The sequence below is a fragment of the Pyrus communis genome, chromosome 13 (genome assembly GCF_963583255.1).
Source record: "Pyrus communis chromosome 13, drPyrComm1.1, whole genome shotgun sequence".
NCBI lineage: Eukaryota > Viridiplantae > Streptophyta > Magnoliopsida > Rosales > Rosaceae > Pyrus > Pyrus communis.
The window spans coordinates 5,882,659-5,903,231 of record NC_084815.1 but is presented as its reverse complement, the minus strand read 5'-3'; the positions used below and the strand labels follow the sequence as shown (position 1 = coordinate 5,903,231).

Genomic DNA, 20,573 nt, shown 5'->3' with positions numbered 1-20,573 from the left:
ATAATATAAAGACAAAAGATACAATTCTTAATAAAACAAAACTTAAGGGAAAGATGGTACCTGGGTTGGACATGGTGTCCTGATTCATGGAAATCATGAGGCCTTGATATGTGGACATGTGTCCATAACACGCCCGTTTCATTTCCCATTTCGCATCTTAAGCTTCGAAACTCTCAGCCGCTTCTCTCAAAGAATATGGAGCCGCAGCTCTCATACCTCTCCTAGCTCTCTAGTCATTCAAAATCTTCCAATGGTCCTGGATTTGTCAAACCCAAAGCAAATACCCAGCCGTACCTCCACAGCTGGATTTCTGTCATTTCCTCCCAAATCTCCACGTCTCTGCAAATCAAAGCTCCAATCCGTCAAGTCAATTTCCCAATGAACACCAAGGTAAATACCTCCATTTTTCTTATGGATTTCATGACAAGAAGTTGTATGAACTCCATTCTGAACTTGATGCATAGGCTCATTGATACGACGAAATATTACATGACATTGTTCATTAAAATATTAATTTATTAGATGATTATAGGACTAAAACAAGCCCTCAGATTCTCTTTCGATTGAAAATGGCCAAAGTTTTCATTCCATGACTTTTTTTAACGATCCATATGTATATATGTATAGCTACAATGTTGTGTGTTGGGACGAAAGCAATTGGTTGAATAATGCAAAAGCAGGTGAACTCATTATGCCAACAGGATTCTTTGCGGATTCTTTTTGGTGAGGATCTTAGAAATTCGTAAACTGTAATTTGTGTTAAATATGGTTTGTATTTAATTTTAATTAAAATATTTAATATAATTTTTAACTGCATAATATACGATAAATAAATATAATTTCCGAATTCCTAAAATCCTTACGAAGTGGATTCAACTAGAATCCGGATTCCCCATTATGAGTTTGGACGAAGTGGGCCATTAGACTTTTTACACGTACATCAATAAATCCCAAATATTTTCGGAAAAGGGTAGGCTATTTCCACTCATTTTTATCTTTCAAATACTTTCATTAATTTTTGTCTATTATTTTTTTTCATTTCATTTGATTCGATGATAAAAATTAAATGTAGTGTAATAAGTAAAAATGAGTGTGAATAATACTTTCACTTCGAAACTTTCTAGCGGTCTTAATGTAAAGGTTCATCTTTCCCTTATAACACACAAATTATTGTATGATAAATTGGAGATAAGCTTGCATGCACTCCTTAACACGCCAATTGTGTTGCCTTGGGCTAATTAATAAAACAATGTCGTGTGTAGTTAAGATGTTATTTGTTCCTCAGGACTTGAATATGAAGGTCCACCAACCATCACGGGATGACTCAATAATTATGGAGAAATTTCATGTTTATATTTCACACGAAACGTCTTGAGTTCAACTCTTAAAACTGGTAAATAATACAATTGTAGTCAAGAGAAATTAAAATGCTTATGTGAATCTTCCCAATTTGGTTATTTTGAGACATTTTGAAACAATTTTGTTTGTTAATGTCAAAAAAAAAATTGAATCATTAAAAGCATTCTGTTTATAAAAGAACTTTAAAAAATAAACTCAATTATATTAATTGGATTGCCCGAAAGAGTGATACTTTTAAAAATAAATTATGAAGGCCTACCAACTCTGTTTTATTTTTTTCATTTTTGTTTGGTAAAGAAGACCGCATCCATTGTAGGCTTGTAGCCTTAAGAGTTGCCTACCATGTGTTATTTCTGTTATTTATTTTGTATGGATTTTTATCACAAATATGCTTTGAAATTCACCTATTTCATTAAGATGATTTTTTAAATTGAAAATCGATCAATGTAATATTTGAAAAAGAATATCGCAAATCAATGTGGTCCAGTCCTTCCATAATAATTCTATTACTTTTATTTTTAAATTTTTATCATTTGAAATGATGATGATCATGATAAAATGGTGATGCCAACGTGTAGAAGCGGTAATCATTGCATTATGGTAAATGATGAAGTATATCGTAATAAATAGAAGAAAATCATCAAAATTTTAGACGGAGAGGTTGAAACGTGCTCAAAATCAGGAGAGATTTTTTAGTGTGACCGGTACACGGGATAGTACACCACATGTCACTATACAAATGGTCGGATATGTGTGCTAAAAAGTTAATAACTTCAAAAGTAAAATTTCCCACCACTCCTGTTAAAACACATGATGTACCACTTGTGTTTCCGTCACAACTAAAAATTTCTCCAAAATCCGCTCTCATAACTAATCAATATCTTACAAATGGCAGGTAGGAACATACTCAAAATAAGGAACTTCCCGATCTACCCAATCATCAGAAATAATTAAACGGAGAAGCTGCAAATATGTAATATAATTCCTATAAGGGGTAATCATCAAGAATCAGAGTAAAATCGAATTGGATCATAGACTTTTTATAGAACCCAGATTAGAGATATCCGTATGCCTCTTAAACTATATGTAATTTTGATGAATCTTTAGGAAAAGCATTTTGTTTATGGCTGTGCTCAAGCATTTTGATCAACAAATTTTGAGATAAAACAACATTTTGACGATTTTGAATATAACAATTGAGAATAAATTTCATATTAATGAAAAAATGAACCTTGTATGAGCTTATCATTCAAACTTTTCTGGATTGATGAGTGCTCAAGCGCTGAACATTATAAACATAGTGAAAAAAATTTGCAATGTCATTTATTTTAGTATTCATAGACCTCTTTCTTATACATGAGATAAACAAAATATAACAGCTAATTGAGGAATTGACGTGTTGAGCAAAAATTGTACAAGAAATATAACAAATAGTTGTTCGACGCAATTTTACCCTCGTTCATCTTTTGAGGAGGGTTTTACTAGTTTAAGTTCTATTCATTCTAGATTATGGATCTATTAATTACAATCAATCGTTAAAAAAGAAAAACCCTTTGATTCCAATATGAATAAATAGTAACTTGGAGATTTGAGTATCATTGTATGGTTGCATCTAGATTAAATCTTTAAATTGCATGTTTATCCTTGACGGAATCAAATATGCATGGTTCATAAAATGGATTTATTTAAATTTGAATGGTGTGGCTTTGTAACATATGAGAGTTTTTGAATTTGGATTTGATTTGTTGGTATTGTACCACTGGAGAATTTTGGAATTTGAAATTTAACGAGTATTTTGTATCAGTTATTCAATAACCGACACATGCATCGTAATCTATACTATTATTAAGAGAACTCTCATTGTCAAATTTTCGCCATTTTTTTCCTATTTTGCCCTCACTTTTGATACACAATACTTATATTAGGAGGGTAAAATTGTAATTTTGTATCTTTTGCCCTTTTTTTCTATTTTGCCCTCACTTTTGATACACAATACTTACATAAGAAGAGCAAAATAGTAATTTCGTATCTTTTGAGAAAAGACAATCATATTCCTATTTTTCTTATTTTACCCTCACTTTTAATACACAATATTTACATAAGGATGACAAAACAATAATTATGTAATATTAAGATAAAATATGCACTTATTAAAATAAATTGTCCTACCATCATTTTTTCATACTCTTTTTAAAATTATAAAAACTAATTACATTTTTTAATAAAAAAATTGTTGACACACATAAAATATGTGCACATCTGCTAGTATTATGAGTGGAATGGGCTGGCTTGTGCTCCATTCATGTGATGTTGTCCCTCAATCAGCAAATGACCTTTTTCTTTTAAGAGGCTTTTGTTCGTTTTTGTGGTCCCAGGTTGAAAATTGGACAGCTTCGGATGAAAATTTGTTCAGTATACGACAAACTTTGCGAAAGTATGTATAAAATAATGTATTTGTTTATTCATGCCTTGGGACCTATCCCTGCTTATTTTGACGCGGAGAAGATAATATAAAATAATGTATTTGTTTCTTCAATCTTCTGCCAAACTACACAAGATTACATCCAAGACTGAGAATTCAGAGATTCGTAAATTATGTCCATTTATTGTATATTTTAGATTAATTTTTGTTAAATACCATTTTTGTTCAATTTTACAAAAGAAATTTAAAAAAAAAAAACCAGCTGTAACTGGGCCATTAGACCCACCGCTCATTGTATATTTTAGATTCGTAAATAAGGTATTTGTTTTTTCATAACGTGCTTCAACAACTCAATTTCTTATGATCAGAAACCAGCTGGAACTCATTGGATTCGTAAAAAAGGTATTTGTTTTTTCATCTTCTTGGTGAACTCATAATGTGCTTGGCCATTAGACTACTTATCATAAGGAAGCATCATCATCATCATTCATGCTATCTCTATTCCCCTGCACTCACCTCGTCAAGAAAGAAAGAAAGATGGCCGAGCTTGCATTTCCGTTGGCAGCCAAACTCATTGAAAGGCTCAGCTCCATTGCTTCTGAGGAGATTTGCTTGGCGTGGGGTGTTCAAGCGGATCTGCAGAAACTTGGACGCACCATGTCCACAATCAGAGACGTGCTCTTGGATGCCGAAGAGAAGCAAGCACGTAACAGTGCCCTACGCAGTTGGCTACGACAACTTAAAGATGTGTTCCTTGATGCGGAGGTTCTGTTGGACGAGTTTGAGTGCGAAGCTTTGCGAAGGCAAGTCGTTCGTCGCAGTGGCACAATCAGAAAGGTACGCCGTTTCTTTTCCCGCTCTAATCCTGTTGCATTCCGCTTGAGAGTAGGTCATGAAATTAAGGACATAAGAGAGCGGTTACATCAGCTTAAAGATGATAAGAAATTTGCTGATCTTCGCCCTGATCACCATCATCATCAAATTAGTGATAATCTAAGGGAGAATAGGAATGCGACCGACTACCTTGTCCCTTCTTCGAAGGTTATTGGTAGAGAAACAGAAAAAAATAAAGTTGTTGATCTTCTAATGGTACAAGGCGATGATCATCAAGGTGGGGATAATGGGAATGTCTCTGTTATTCCTATAGTGGGATTGGGAGGTTTAGGGAAGTCCACACTTGCCAATTTGGCGTACAATGATGACAGAGTCGTTGGGAGTTTTGAATTACGAATGTGGCAGAAAGTGTCAGTGGACTTTGATATCACTAGATTGGCCAAAGAGATCCTTCGCTCTGCATCAGGTACAAAGATCAGTGAAGGGTTGTCTCCGCATCAGTTGCAAGAACAACTCCGAGATGCTTTAAAGGATAAGAAATTTCTGCTTGTCTTGGATGATGTGTGGAACGAAGATCGTAACAAATGGTGCCAGTTGAGAGATATGTTGACAGAGGGGGCCAAGGTAGGAACTAAGGTTTTGGTGACGACACGGAATAGCTCAGTTGCTTCAATCATGGGCACGGTTGAAAGCATAAATTTAGCCGCTCTCTCTTTTGAGGATTGTTTGTCTTTGTTTGTAAAGTGTGCATTTAAAGAAGGACAAGAAAGGCAGCATCCAAGCCTTTATGAAATGGGAAAAGATATTGTAAGAAAGTGCGGAGGGGTTCCCTTAGGTGTGAAAACCTTAGGGAGTCAACTTTACTCAAAGACTGATGAGCGTCAATGGAAATTGATTAAAGATTCTGAGATATGGGAATTAGAACGGGAGGGAGATGGTCACATTCTACCTGCTTTGAAACTGAGTTATACTCGATTGCCCTCTCATTTGAAGCAGTGCCTTGCCAGCTGTTCACTTCTTCAAAAGAATTACGGTGGATTTAGTACCATGTCATTGATCAGTCATTGGATGGCACATGGAATCCTTGAATCTCGTGAACATGGGGATATGGAGTTGGAAGATGTTGGTGAGCTATATTTCAAAGAGTTATGGGACAGATCTTTCTTTCAAAATGTTAAGGATCACGCTTTCTTCTATGAATTTGATATGCATGATCTCATCCATGACCTTGTACAATCAGTCGCACAAGGTGAGAGTTTGACAGTAGACTCTGCAGGCACCAAGGGCGTCTCTGAAAATGTTAGACATCTCGTATTTTTTGAAAGTGGCCAAAATGTTTCGACAGCCTTGCAAAAGTTGAATAAAGTGCGGACTTTATCAGTAGAAAGATGTGAAAATATTGATCAATCCTTCCTCAGCACTTGCATTTCAAGATTCAAATATCTGCGGGTGCTTAGCTTATTCAATTCACCTTGCGAATTGTTGCCGAGTTCCATTGGTTCTTTGAAGCATTTGAGAAGCCTGAACTTGGCTGGAAATGAAAGAATCACCGCACTACCCAATTCAATTTGTAAGCTGCAGAGCTTGCAAACTCTGGTTCTCAGTGAATGCGTGAATCTTGAAGAGTTGCCTAGAGACATGAGAAAGTTGATCAGCCTCAGAAGCCTTGTAATAACCACAAAACAATCAAGTTTTCCAGAGAATGGAGTGGGATGCTTGACATCACTTCGATCTCTTTATATTATGGAGTGTAGTAATCTAACGTGTTTGCCGCGTGATACGAGTTATCTCGCGTCATTACACACTCTAATCATAGGCAGTTGTGAACAACTTGATTTGGTGATGGAAAACTATCAGGTAATTCCACTAAGGCTCCAAAAATTGTTAATTCAAGGAGTACCACGAATGGTGGCATTGCCTAAATGGTTTCAAGGATGCACAAACACACTACGAGCCTTGATTATTGGGGATTGTGAGAATTTGGAGGCATTACCTGGGTGGTTGACGAGTTGCACATCGCTTAGAAGGCTTATGCTCGAATCATGTCCCAAACTGTTGTCTTTGCCAGATGAGATGCATCGCCTCACTGCCTTAACAGAGGTTAGGATTGTAGCTTGCCCTGATTTGGAGAGGAGATGCCAGCGCAACACAGGAGAAGATTGGCCAAAGATTTCTCATGTTCAAAATGTTTATTTTGAATGGCTATGAATTTCTCGAGATGCGAATAGAAACATACACTGCTGTCTTCAATGCCGCGCCTGCCTCTGTTTGTCTTAGTTTCTGAGTTGCTTGTAGTTTGTTCCGGCCAATGTAAATTGTGGTGGGGGCACAAGTTGATTTATATTTCAGTAGATTAAAACATGTTTGATTTATTGTAATATTACTCCAATTTAATCAACCTTTTTTACATCAAACTCCTTCCTTATCAGGCACACTTTGAATCAACCTTACTCGACTATTTTACTTGCTTATTTGTTTCTTGGAAACTCAAGTCTTTTAGAAGCGGTATTCTCCGATCTAGTAATTCCGACAGTCGGAGATTTCAGCGTCATCAAACTAGGTAAAACTATGAGACGAATTCAGCATTTAAATAGAAGAAAGGTTGCCCGCTAAGTCAAATTTTGACCCATCTCATAACAAAATAAAATAAAATTTTTACTAAACAATAATCAACTTCTTGATTTCAAGCCCCGAAGACTTAGGCAGAGTGAAAACTTTGTTATTCAAGTTAATGATGTAAGGCAGAGTGAAAACTTTGTTATTTGTCATTCAAGTTAATGATGTAATTCTCTAATCCAATTCTCAGAAGCACCAAAGAGAAAGGAAAATGCAGGTGGAAATGGAATGAACTAATCCCAAATGCAATGCAGTAACTCCTCCATCTGAATTTCTGTTACAACCACACCGTGGAGTCCATCTGGTTTTCTGTTCCGACCACACCGCAGACGGGGGTGAGCCTCAGGTACATGATGGAGTTCGGGTCCCGGCCGACGGCGTGGACCCAACTGATCTAACAAATAGCTTACATCATTCAATGAGTTCTTGTTGAGATTAATCCTTCAAATACTCTGCACGCTCGACACTTGGTCAACTCACAAGGGAGTATCCAATCTCTTAATCTCGTGGTGGACTTTGAAGACTAATTTTATCACCAGACGTGATCAAATCCATAAATCCCACGGCCTCCATATGCTCGATGATCAATCGATATTAATCTATATTTTTTTAACTTCAATATTTTTATAATTTATTTGATATTTTGAGAGAATTTTGATGCATTCGTGACCCACTTGCCTTGTTCACGTGTAAAGCTTAAATGACCAAACACGTGAACCACGTATTGAGCCACCGGTTCACGCACTCTCGCCTATATCTTATTATCCTACATATCCAAAAGTAGTGATATCCGGAGAATGATGTATTGATTTCGAAACCTCAAGTGCAAAGATGAACGCTTAACCAATCTACAACAGTATCAATTGTCTCTCACGAAAACATAAAGAAGGAAACACGACACAAGTAGGAAAGACAGGTACTTCTATTAATAAACAGAAACCAGAACGCTACAATATTGGCCACTCTTTCTTAGCAACATAACTTATGAAACTGGAAAACTACAACATTATTGGATAATCTAGTTACTTCCCAGGCACTTGAATCTCTCAATCCATCTTGCTTAACCACACATCATCATCTCTTCAGATGCAAGACAATGTCCTAATAGCTAAACTCTTCATATCAGATCAGACCACTTACACTTGGATCTCTACTGACCATCTGTACATCTCTTTTTCTGGTACCGGGATGGTAATCGTCGTTAATCCAGATGCAGAGTCATACTCGAAGTTGGTCTCGGCGTTGTCAACAGTGCACTTCAGCGGCCGCTGGGAACAGTATGCTCCAAACCTTCCACATCCTCTGGTTTTGAGACCAATTGTTGCTGTTGGGGATCGGTTCTCGCTAACTTCTCCATTAGAAAGCTCAGGTTTCTTGTCAGAAGCCAATTGGATTTCAACCTGCTCCACAGCAGCACTTGAATTGAACATGTCAAGTAGGCCTATTGGTGCAAATGAGAGGTCGGATGTAATTTCCTGCAAAGTACAAAATTATCAGTTACCCCACTTAGTGGGAAAAGGCTTTGTTATTGTTGTTATACAAAATTATCAGTTAGTAAAATCCTTTGCAATGATTGGAACTTTTCACGTTCAAATAAATGTTGGTGATAGCAAGACTAACCTTGAGAGGACAGAAATGGAAAACCTCATAGTCAAGAACTTTAAGCGTCACAGGCACTGAAGCACCTTTTGGCAACCGAAGAACATCACCTGACAATCAATCAACGTTTCATATCGTTACAAAGTTGAAGAGCAGGAATACTATGAGAATAATGTTACGATTCATAACAAAGGCAGGTAGATTTCTTCTTAAAAATTCGCCATTATCATATTGACACGTTATTAGAGAACTCTGCTGCTTCCATGGCAATCTAAAGTGTTCCTTCAAACTAGCTTCTGTAAACAAAGTAGTGGTACCTGACTTATGAGCATAAACTACTGTTTCTCCATTCCAATCAGCACCAGCAACTTGAGCAATGGCCTCAACATCAGCGGCACGAACAGAACCACTGAGGGTACCGGGAGAATAATCATGAATGCGTGTCTTCTTTTCAATCTTGCACCAACCGGCACCTTGACAGTTAAACACACCAACCACACCAGAGAGATTGTTGACATTCCATATTTTGAGCAAGCTGCAAAGAGAATTATTCACACAAGCTTTACTCATGGAGGCTCTCAATTTTAACATAACTTGGGAAAAGCATAAAGAGAAGTAAATAGAACAAACCTTGTCCTGTCTCTTGCGGGATCAGCGAAGAGACAATCACGTGTAGGCCTGCCAGGTAACTTGGCACGGAGGACAGATCCATCAGGGAGAACCAGCTTCCTTAGGAGGTCAAAATTGTGATTGCCTGGCTTATCACTATTCATAGAAATACCAAACTTATGCATTAGAACTCCTACCTCATGAAGTGGCAATAGAATAAATTTGTTTGATACTTTGATGCATAGAATTACCTCACATAGATCGCACATCCACCAAGAGCACGGGCTGCACCGTGGTACTCTGCCGCTGGGTGCAAACTCTGCAAAGGATATCATGATATACACAGATGAGTTTGTTTTCTTAATGACACTGAATGTCATGCATAATCAACCAAAACGATTGCAGATAATCACACAAATTGCAATTGTAAATCTTGAATAAACATAAATATTGATGTTTCAAGCCTCCACCAAATAGAATAGACTAATATACATCAACAACTATATTTACAATTATAATATAACCATAAGTTAATGAGCACGTACATGACTAGACACTTAACTCAGGCCCTTCGAGGAAATGGCTCCTCATTAGGCTTCCATAAATCATCATCCAGAAAAGGAAAACAAAAATCAAACAAATTGCAATTGTAAATCTTGAACATACATAAATAACGATGTTTCAATCCTATGCTTAAACTATGTTTTACAATAACAATAGAACTGTAAATTTTACGAGTGTGTACATGAATAGAGGACATTCGAGGAAATGGCTCCTCACCAAGTGTCCATAAATCATCATCCAGGAAAGAGCAAACAGTACCAAATGTCCAAGACATAACGAACTAACAAAATAAGATAAAAAATGCTTCATTATTTTACTCACGTGAAACATATCCCAGTCAGGTTGCATGAATTCTCCAAGGAACAGGGTGTTATAAGCAACGGAAGATATGTGAATCGTGTGTGAAGCAGGATCTCGGGGATAGAAGTCATCAGAGGCTCTGACCACAGCAGTCTGCTTGGCACTGTAGAGCCCATCAGTGTTGTGACACATGCAAGAAATGCATCCATTGTCAGCAAAATTTCGAGCAACCGAAGCCTCAAGTGCCTGGTGGTAGCTGCGGGTCAGAGAAACTCTTCCACCATGACCAGACCCTAGAGTCTCAATGATGTTCTGAACATCTACCTTAACTCCATCGACTCCACAGGAAGCCAAGTAGGAATGAAGCTCATTGTAGAAATTGAAAACTTTCTTCGGATGTACCAAACCAAGACCATGAACAGTTAAGCTGTCCATAACTATATCTGGTTGGTTGCCCTCTACACCAGGGGACGTCACTGGGTATGCTAAAGCAGTGTCATAGTGTTCCATGCCAGTAGCAGCTGGTTTTACTCCACCCCAGTACCCAGCTAGAGCATGCCATACATAAACAAATCTGTGCCAGCAAGAAACATAAATTCGACAAATTAGTAAGAATACTACTTGCTGTACAACTCTTAAAATAAATTCTAATATTGGTAAAACATCATAAAACGTCAAGCAGAGCACACAGAATTCGACAAAAAAATTATTGTTTGTTGTTAACATAGTAAGATCATTCACTCCACCATCACATATATTGGTAACTGAATTCATGTTTTAATTCTAAAGATCGTAACAAATATGATTCTCCGCGTCATCTTTACTATCAGTTACCATTTTCAAGAACAAAAAATAATGTATTCTTAGATCCTAGCATTACCTTACTAAGCATCTAAAGTAGAAGAAAAAATATATCTAAAACGTTACTAATAGAACAGCTGGCAGTTCGGGAGTACTCGTTGCTAGTCCAAGAAAGTAACCTATCAACTAGGACTACTTACTTCACATTGTGATGCTGCTTGGCTTCATCCACAACGTGTTTCAGGCCAGAGACGTGCTCATTGTTGTGGTCATTCTTTTGGAATTTTTCGTTCTCTTTGATTCCTGTCAACCTACTTGCAAACCTGCAATTAACATACTCCCATTAACTAAGCAGCTCCTTTAATCAGATAGACCAAGCAGCAATGTTTGGAACAAAAAAAGCAATGAATGATTGCGCGTAAGAAGACGACAAAAGAAGATCCAAACGCATCCTATGCCAATCATGCACGCAGAACATGGAACGAGAACGGTAGGAAAAATGATTAAAGCGTAATCATTTAACATTGAGAAATAAGACAGAGGCGTTACTGTGCTCCTTCTTGTACAACAACACCAGAATCCTTGTCTTTATTTTCAATCTGTTGCCAACCGTCGTCAACGATTAGGAACCGCGGAGGCGTCCCTCCCTCCGATAAGCTACAATCATTACAAAACAAAAAAATAGCGATTTAATAAACTGATGGTAGATTCAAGTTACAGTAAAGAGCAAGTTAAATATGATAACATGTCTTATTACCTTTTAAGGCCTTGATCCACACCCTCAGCTGTGACATCGGTGTAAAAGGCATCCCATGTACACCAGCCAAACCAGTCCAGAAAAGAAGGCAACTACATGCAACGAAAGGATCGAAAATTAGATTCATTCAAGCAACGTTCGCGATACGTCATTCCAATTGCAGAACACCAATTACAGAAGAAAACAATACGTGCTGGCCTTACCTTTTTCTTCTCGCGATGAACAAAAGTTTTCATGTGTTTTTCCACAGCCCTGTTAATGAAATTGAAAAATATGGAGTCAAGTACAATGAATACAAGAAAGTTAAGAAATTGCCCTAATCAAGACCAAAATATACCTTTCCTAGCATTAGCGTAATCGTATTAGCAAACAAAACTAGATATTTAATCGTATTAGCAAACAAAACTAGATATTAAATCGGATTACAAGAAACTCATTAAAATGAAAATCAAGAACTTACTTTACAGCTTGGGTGATGACTTCAAATGGATTGGTTCCAGCGTGCACGTAAACGAGGCACTGGCCTTGATTGGTCTGAACAGCAGAATCTCCTGCAAAACCAAACACACACAACAAAAAAAAGAGTTGTTTCCGGTTCTTTTGAACTCGATTTCTGGTTTTTTTTTCCCTTCCACAAATGCTTTAAAGTCCAATTAATTTGATCCATTTGATTGGTATTCATTGCATGTGGTTTCTCCAGCCCGACTGTGATCGCATTAATGACAGCTCCACCCCACATTTTCAGAATGTTCATCTCCTTCATAATTGGCGGCGGGATGGGACTGATTAACGGGAAGACATGGCCTTAAATAATGGAATGACAGGCAGGGAAGGTGTATATAGCCCTACACCAAATACTTGTTTTTCATGGCCATAACTACTCACCACTCTCGAGGCAAACCTCAACTTCGTTCCTCTCATTGCCTTGCAGAACAGAGCGGAAAGGGCCCTCGAGTAGAGGCAGGAACACGGTGTAGATGATAGAAGAAGAATCGTCTTCTTCACCTCCATCACCGCCACCTTTGCTCTCCACAAGCATGAATTGGGTCTCCAATGGAACATCCTTCCCGCATGTTCCCATCCTCTGAGTCATCCACCACAACTTGAATCGAAAACAGCACATGAAACGGAGATCCCTATCGATCATGACAACGATACTAATTACTACCATTTTCGGAAAAAGAAAAAAAAAAATCACATTCAAAGCATATGAAAATCATTGCACTCTTACACAATCTCAATCTAAATTCACAATATCTAAACTTTAACATATTAACATAAAGAAACAACTTACTCTAAAATCCCAATGGGGAAGATATGGAGGCTTTTGCTGTGGGCGGCCGTGGCGCCAATGAAAGCACCGGCAAGGAGCCCGACACCGGTCCCCGGTGTCAGAACGATGTTGTCCGGAACCCCAGTCAAAATGGTCTTTCCATGAACCACCAGGTTCCCATCATTGATCGAAATCTGCGGTGTGACCGTCATGGTTGATGACTGCCTGCCCAACTACTGTCTCAAAACATCAAACACCATGGGATTGACATGATCAGAACAACATATTAACAAATTATCAGATAAAATAAAAGAAAATTAATTTATATTTATAATAATTAATTAGATAATAATTCAAATTTCATCTTTTATTCATAAATTAAAAAAAAATCATGACGGTTTTTTTGGTAAATAAAAAAATCTGAGGCAAAGCTGATGCAGAAAACAAAAACCCAGAAGCCAAAAAGAGAAATAATTTGTGGGTTTTGAACTTTGGACCACAACGCTTGGGCATTTTTACCCTTTATAGCGATTAACTTTTGCTAAAAGCCTCGAACTTTTTTGTCTGAAAAATTCCCACAAATTCAGAGCAATCATACGAATCAAGGTCCAATTAGTATGAATTAATTCACAGAGACTGAAGGGTTAATTAATTAAAAGCTTAATGATGAAGCAAACAAAGAGCTCAAGTAGCTCACACCACCGCCATTAGAATCAACAAATCAAGCTCAAACAAGTTCCCTACATACTCACCGAATCTAGAGAGAGAGAGAGAGAGAGAGAAGCTCTGGAAAACCAAAACCCAACAAGCAAATGCGCTTGAAAGCAATGAACTCGGTGAGTTTCGAAATTAGACGAAAGAAGACGAGGCTCGGAATAACGGGGTTGGTGTGGGCTTATATAGCAGTGACCTCGTTAAACTTCGAGCATCTTCCGGTCCTTGATCCTTCCGGATGATGCCACGTTGGCCATTTCATAGACATACATCTGGGGACCTGTAAGAATTTCAGAACTAAAGGAGAGTGACAACTTGCATTTCCAAAATAGTTTTGCTTTTTTTTTGTTTTTGGTTGTATTTTCACTTTCTTTTTTTTGGAGAATTTTTTTTGTATGATTTGATGCCATTTTCTATGGTGCCAACTATTTTGCCATTACGATAAGAAAAAGGTAATGCATGTCTCACTCTAATCTTTTGGAACAATTAAGTTAATTAACAACATAAAATACAAAATGGTGCTTTCAAATCAACTTGATTACACCATAAAATTACCAGCTTAATTAACCCATTAGAATTTGCGGTCACATTTTTTACCCCTTTTTCCTTGTGTTATATAAACCAATCTTCACCACTCAACCCTTACATTACAAGAGGTCTAATGGTATTCCTCTTGTATTTATTTTAAAGAAATCGAGAAAAAGAGTGACTATTTAAATGTTATATACAAAGTTCCCTTCTTGTATTCATTTAAAAAAAAATAGTTAAATTCACACAATCAGTTCTTGCTAAGCAAGCCAAGATTCTCTCTAAATTTATGTGTCTGGAGCGATGGACCAGGTGATTCGGACTACTCATTTTAAATCCTCCGGTCCTCATTAGCTTATTCCACTTGTCTACCTCAAATAAACCAAGGGTCCAAATATCTCTCTTCAACAGCCTGAATTAGCTGATATTTGGATTCCAAACACAGAGGTCCGGAGAGGATCTCAGTTCTTGCTAGCCATCCATTGTGTTCTGTGAATTTAATAATGAAAAGGTAGTCAATGACGCATTAGCTAGCTAGGATTTCATGCATGTACTAGAACAAACAATGTATTAGTTAAATTCTTTATGCAAATATAAATATCATCATTGGGTACAAAAGAATATGTGCTATGATGCTTAGATTCCCATTACACAAAAATTTATTTGGTTATATAAACCAATCTTCACCACTCAACCCCTACATTACAAGAGGTCTAATGGTATTCCTCTTCACTTATAAGTGAGAGATTTTAGTTTGAATTTCGTGGATGATAAATTTTTTACAAAATTATGTTGTACATCGTGTGGCTTAGCCGAACTTCCCCTCCTGTTAATGTAAAACGTATCATTGTATTAAAAAAAATAAAAAACCCCTACATTATAATAAATCTGCTATCATTTTGTCTCAAATTTCAAGTTGTAAGATTACGTCCGAAAATTTCAAGACTACTTTTAGCATAGCTGTTGGCATTTTGAAAAGGCATGTAGCGAGTCATCACATACCTCGTCTAATCTTTAGGTTTAGATTTGGACAAAAATGGGATATGACTCCCATGATTTTGGGTATATATATATATAGTTTAAAGAAGTAATGAGTACGTGTGTATCACAAAATAGGAAGATGAAAATTGATGCATATCTTTTCAACAAATATATTATCAAGGTTTTTTTTTGTTGCTGATGCAACAATATTAAGTTAAATTAAGTTAATGATATTTCGGTCACCCAATGAGTTATTCGTAGTTAAATATCAAACTTGTCATTCGTAATTATTGAATATAAGACAACCAACTTATAAGTTAGGAAACCACAAACAAAATTCAAAAAGTTTAAAGAAATCGAGAAAAAGAGTGACTCTTTAAATGTTATATACAAAGTTTCCTTCTTGTATTTATTTCAAAAAAAAAAATAGTTAAATTCACACAATCAGTTCTTGCTAAGCAAGCCAAGATCCTCTCTAGATTTATGCGTCCGGAGCGATGGACCAGGTGATTCGGACCACTCATTTTAAATCCTCCGGTCCTCATTAGCTTATTCCACTTGTCTATCTCAAATAAACTAAGGGTCCAAATCTCTCTCTTCAACGGCCTAAATTAGTTGATATTTGGATTCCAAACACAGAGGTCCAGAAAGGATGTCAGTTCTTGCTAGCCATCCATTGTGTTATGTGAATTTAATAATGAAAAGGTAGTCAGTGACTCATTAGCTAGCTAGGATTTCATGCATGTACTAGAACAGACAATGTATTAGTTAAATTCTTTATGCAAATATAAATATCATCATTGGGTACAAAAGAATAAGTGCTATGATGCTTAGATTCCCATTACACAAAAATTTATTTGGTTGGTCCAAATCAAATCCTCTGAAAGTTAACAAAATGACCTCAAAGGAAAAAAAATTATACATGATGAGAAGGAATTTTAATGGAAGAGAGTCAAGAGATTGCTTTATTCTTGTGTGGAAAATTGTAAAGCATTGATCAACCTATCCACGACGAGGAGGCTCATCAAAAACATAAAGACCAGTGTAAAAGTCATGTACTAATTTTGGTATTAGGACTAAATAAATTAAGGAAGAGTCAACAAATAAAAATAAGATAATGAGTGCAGAAGAAAAAATGGTGACTTGGGAGTGCGAAAAGTTCTACCCTAACCATGTTAAAAATTCTCTAATAATTTATACATATCTTTTAGTGTTATAAATAGGCTATATGAGATAGAACTTTTGGTAAAAAATTGAATTAACATGAACAATGTATCACTTTGTGTGACAACATGTCCCTACTTTAACGATTTTATTAATTTTTTAAGTAAGTGAATTGACAAAAATACCCCTACTGACGAAATTGTTGACTTTAGTGGACCGCCTTTTTGTAACGCGTACGAGCTATTATTTTATCGTATTCTCGAAGTACTCAACGATACGAACGCATAGACGCAAGCGGAATCGAAATCGAAGCTACAGTTAAAATTTTACGAAACATCGAATACCGAAAACAAATTGATAAATTTCATAATTGGGAGATAATTTTTGTGATTTATTTTAGAAAGCCAAATGTGTGGCTGGGAGGGAAACAAGATGAGAAGAATGGGAGTGTTGGACGGAAAAGAAAAGAGGAGAAGGAGAGTTTCAAAAGGGGAGTGGTGGCGAATCAGGAGAGGAGAAAGGAAGAGGCTGCACAATGGAGAGAGAAGGAAAGGAGGGGAAGGGAGAAAGTGAGAAGCACATGATTTTTTCCATCCCTGCCCATTTCGCCTGCAACCCGATTGCAACCCGATAGTTTGCATGATTTCTGACGGGCTTTTCGTCGAATTCTTCAACTTAAATCGGCAAACCACCACCACCATACACCTCAGAGCCATCCAAGCTTCCAATTTCATCCAAACCCGACTGGATTTAACCCCAATTTCGAGAAGAACCACACAGATGGGTGTGACGAACACCGGCGGCAATCCACCCATTTCTGAAACACTTACCTTCAATCACCACCACCGAAACACTTCTCTTGAGGTCAGGAACAAAGCCCAAGCAATTTTAGGGACGATGGTGTTGCGGATTTAACAAATTGAAGAACACCCAAATTCTAGGGTTCCGGCTGGTTCGTGGCAATTTGAAGCTTTTCCCGGCCAAATTTGGACTTGGCCACAGGTATGAAACCCGTTGAGATCTTCAGTCCTATAAAATTTGAGAATTTTTGGAAATAGTTGAATTTTCTGGCCAGTCAGGCAGCTGACCGCCGTGTGCTGCGGCGCGTAGAGCAAGGCATCCCTGACGCTAAATTTGATACCCTAATTCCATATATAAAGTCCGATTGATGAAATCTCATCGTTTGAACATAATTTTGATAAAGACCGCCACTTGATCCTTATATGAATCGACGATCCGACTTTTGGATCGTCACTAAACCTTAGTACATTATAGTACATAATATTTGAGGATATTAGGAACTTACGGATCGGGAATCAGACGTACGGATCTTCTCGAATTAGATTTTTAAGCTCGTAAAATAAAACGTCGGCCACCACTTAATTTTAGCAATTGGCGGAGATCCAACAGTTGGATCGTTCCAAAACTTTAGGATGTTGTTCTAGAAGCATATTGAAACTCTTGGGAAGTTACAAATTGGAAATCCGAGATGTGGATCTTCCGGATCGAGTTACGTAGGGTTGTGGACCCTATCATCAACATTTGACCGACAGTTGACTTTTGGTCTATGAGTTTCAAATCATTCTAGAACGTCCTTAGGGATGTGTTTTATGTAAGTTACGTGTTCTATCAATAAGAATTATGAGACGTGATTTGATAATTGTTCTAGGCGCCGATCGTGCGTGACGCCTCGATATTCGTGCTAGGGAGTTGTAGAGCGAACCTCAAGTGAGTGGGTCTTTTCCTTTTTATATAAACTTTATAATTTCCACAAATGCTTTTGAATTGATTTATACATATCATGCCATGATTAAATAATGTTATAAGAAATGTTGCATTGTTGTGAATTTGTGAAATGTCAAAATGATCTTACGGGATGCACATGTAAGTTCAGGTAAGTTCATTATGTTGATTATAATTATCGCATCATTATGGCATGCTTATATTCATGTAGTTGCTCATCATTGTTGCACCCCCGGTGTTAGTGCTCTTGCCCCGGGCCAAGGCCAGTCCTTCAAGTGTATGTTCACCTCCCGCACCGCACGCTCGCCTTGGATCCAAGTAGGTGCCAGTCTTGTCGTACATGTCGCATTAGGCGACTCAGACTTGTAGGTGACCATGCATAGCGCCAGTCTTCACGTGATCGTAACACTAGAGCATATATTATTACACTCAGTCCTGTCGTAAGTCACATTAGGTGACTCCGACTCATGTGCTAGCATAGATTGATGAGCAATAGGTCCAGTTGTACAAGTCACATTAGGTGACTCCGACTGGTGTGCTTTCATAGGTTGTTAAGCACCTGATTTCACTCATATTACTGTTGCGATATTATGATGTGGCATGCTTCTGGATTGACTGTTGCGATATTCAGCAAATAAATGGATTTTATAAACTTTTGTTTTTGGCCAACTCACCCTTGCTTTTCGCCCCTCTAGGTTTTAGCAACTAAACTATCTTATCGATGAGGATTCTTGGCAATCTCAGTATAGGTGGCTACCTTTGAAGGTATAATCCTTATTCTATCTTATTGTACCTTATTTATGTTCTGACATCACGTGTGAAATGAGTTCATTCCAGCTCACAGCGCACTCTTGTATTTAGGCACTTTTAGGTTTAAATTTATTTACATTTTCCACATCACTACACTTTATGACTTCGTCACCTTCCAGGTGGCGGCTAACATAGCTTGATTCGGAGTCCTAATGGACATTTCAGATCAGGATGTGTCACTTTGTTTGTTTTATTTACTTGTGTCAGACAAGAGAAATGAACATATAAGAAGAGAGGTGAGGGAAACTCGTATTATTACAATCTTCTTTTTGATCTTTTTCTACTACTCGTATGATACGAGCATACCTCGATATATTGAGGTTTTAACCCGATATCTCTTTTACGACCATCTAATTCTTGAGTTAAAACCTAAAATTTAGGTTTTAAACTAACTTAATTATTCTCTAATGGTTGAGCCTAAAATAAGTTGGATTAAAACTTAAATTTTGGGGAACTTTAAACCCAAAATTTCTGCCAGGGCCACCTTAATTTCAAATTTTAAAATTTTAATACATTAAATTCAAAGGCTGAGATAGAATATGATCAAATCTAATGGTAGAAAAAAATATAAAGGCCCTAAATTAAATCAAACGGTTAAAACAATTAAAAAATTATTTAAATCAAAATTCACCCAAAAACACTATAAGTACATGTTTCATGGGGTTGGTTTAATGAATTTTCAACTTTTATCAGAATCTAAATATTTTTAGGTTAGAATGCTCATAAAAATAAATTATGATAATCCACATAAATTTTATTCTTTTAAAAGTTACTAAAAAAAGTCTAACCTAAATTCATTCTCTAATAATCTTGGGCTAAAATTTTAACCAAGAATCATTAGAGTAGAAAAATTGTTCCTCAGTTAAAACCTAAATTTTCTAGGTTAAAAATTTAGGTTTAACTCCAACTATTGGAGTTGCTCTAATGCATGTAGAAAGTTTGCACACCAAAATAATAAAAACCAAAATTTTTACTATTTAAGCCACACAATTTTGACTTCTATTCTGTCATCTTTCATCTTTAGCCATGTACTTATTCCTTCTCGGATAATGTTTGTGCGCTCTTCATAGGGGAACCTATTTGTCCCTCCACATATGATTAACTTATCTTTATCACCGACATCATAATCGGAACCGTTCATTCTCATTATCATCTACTAAAGATCATATCTACAAGAAATCATTCAATTTGGAGATCTTTTAACCATTCATATGCATCAAACAAACCGACAATTCATCATGAAGATGTTACTTGTTATCAAAACTGTTGACAAATATGAATGACTATACGATCTCTAAATTGAATGATTTTTTTTTTTTTTACAGATATGATCTTTGGATGATGATAAAGAGAATGAACGGTTCCAAATCTTCTGATTATAACATTCGCATGCAAGGACAACCTTGAGGATAGCCAAAGTAGACGCCCACCAAGGGACAACACTTCGGAAGGGCCCCCAATTTTTTTGTAAATATATAAATAAATCTTTACATGTTACA

General features: G+C 36.8%; 1 protein-coding gene and 1 pseudogene across 3 annotated transcripts; one reads left to right on the top strand and one right to left on the bottom strand.

The window, feature by feature from the left end:
* Positions 1-4,087: 4,087 nt before the first annotated feature.
* Positions 4,088-6,451, top strand: LOC137713559 (disease resistance protein RGA2-like; annotated as a pseudogene).
* A 1,719-nt stretch (positions 6,452-8,170) lies between these two features.
* Positions 8,171-14,022, bottom strand: LOC137712523 (probable galactinol--sucrose galactosyltransferase 2). Of its 3 annotated transcripts, none has more exons than XM_068451596.1 (14): positions 13,887-14,022; positions 13,156-13,370; positions 12,747-12,997; positions 12,322-12,412; positions 12,065-12,113; positions 11,862-11,953; positions 11,654-11,761; positions 11,305-11,427; positions 10,325-10,877; positions 9,691-9,758; positions 9,461-9,595; positions 9,148-9,365; positions 8,852-8,940; positions 8,171-8,706 (listed from the first exon to the last, which is right to left on the bottom strand). In XM_068451596.1, exons 2-14 carry the CDS (start codon positions 13,344-13,346, stop codon positions 8,368-8,370), a joined length of 2,307 nt encoding a protein of 768 aa, XP_068307697.1. In that variant the 5' UTR covers positions 13,347-13,370; positions 13,887-14,022; the 3' UTR covers positions 8,171-8,367. The 3 variants fall into 3 exon arrangements, with proteins under 3 accessions (XP_068307697.1, XP_068307699.1, XP_068307700.1); XM_068451598.1 differs by having other exon boundaries at positions 13,156-13,367; positions 13,887-14,011; XM_068451599.1 differs by having other exon boundaries at positions 13,156-13,374; positions 13,887-13,994.
* Positions 14,023-20,573: the final 6,551 nt, after the last annotated feature.

Bases quoted from the DNA above. Each gene is read 5' to 3' on its own strand.
- LOC137712523 (XM_068451596.1), bottom strand. From the start codon at position 13,346: ATGACGGTCACACCGCAGATTTCGATCAATGATGGGAACCTGGTGGTT. The intron at 12,114-12,321 runs GTAAGTTCTTGA...TTTCATTAACAG, and splicing joins GTCATCACCCAAGCTGTAAA to GGCTGTGGAAAAACACATGA. The intron at 8,941-9,147 runs GTACCACTACTT...ATTGATTGTCAG, and splicing joins AGTTTATGCTCATAAGTCAG to GTGATGTTCTTCGGTTGCCA.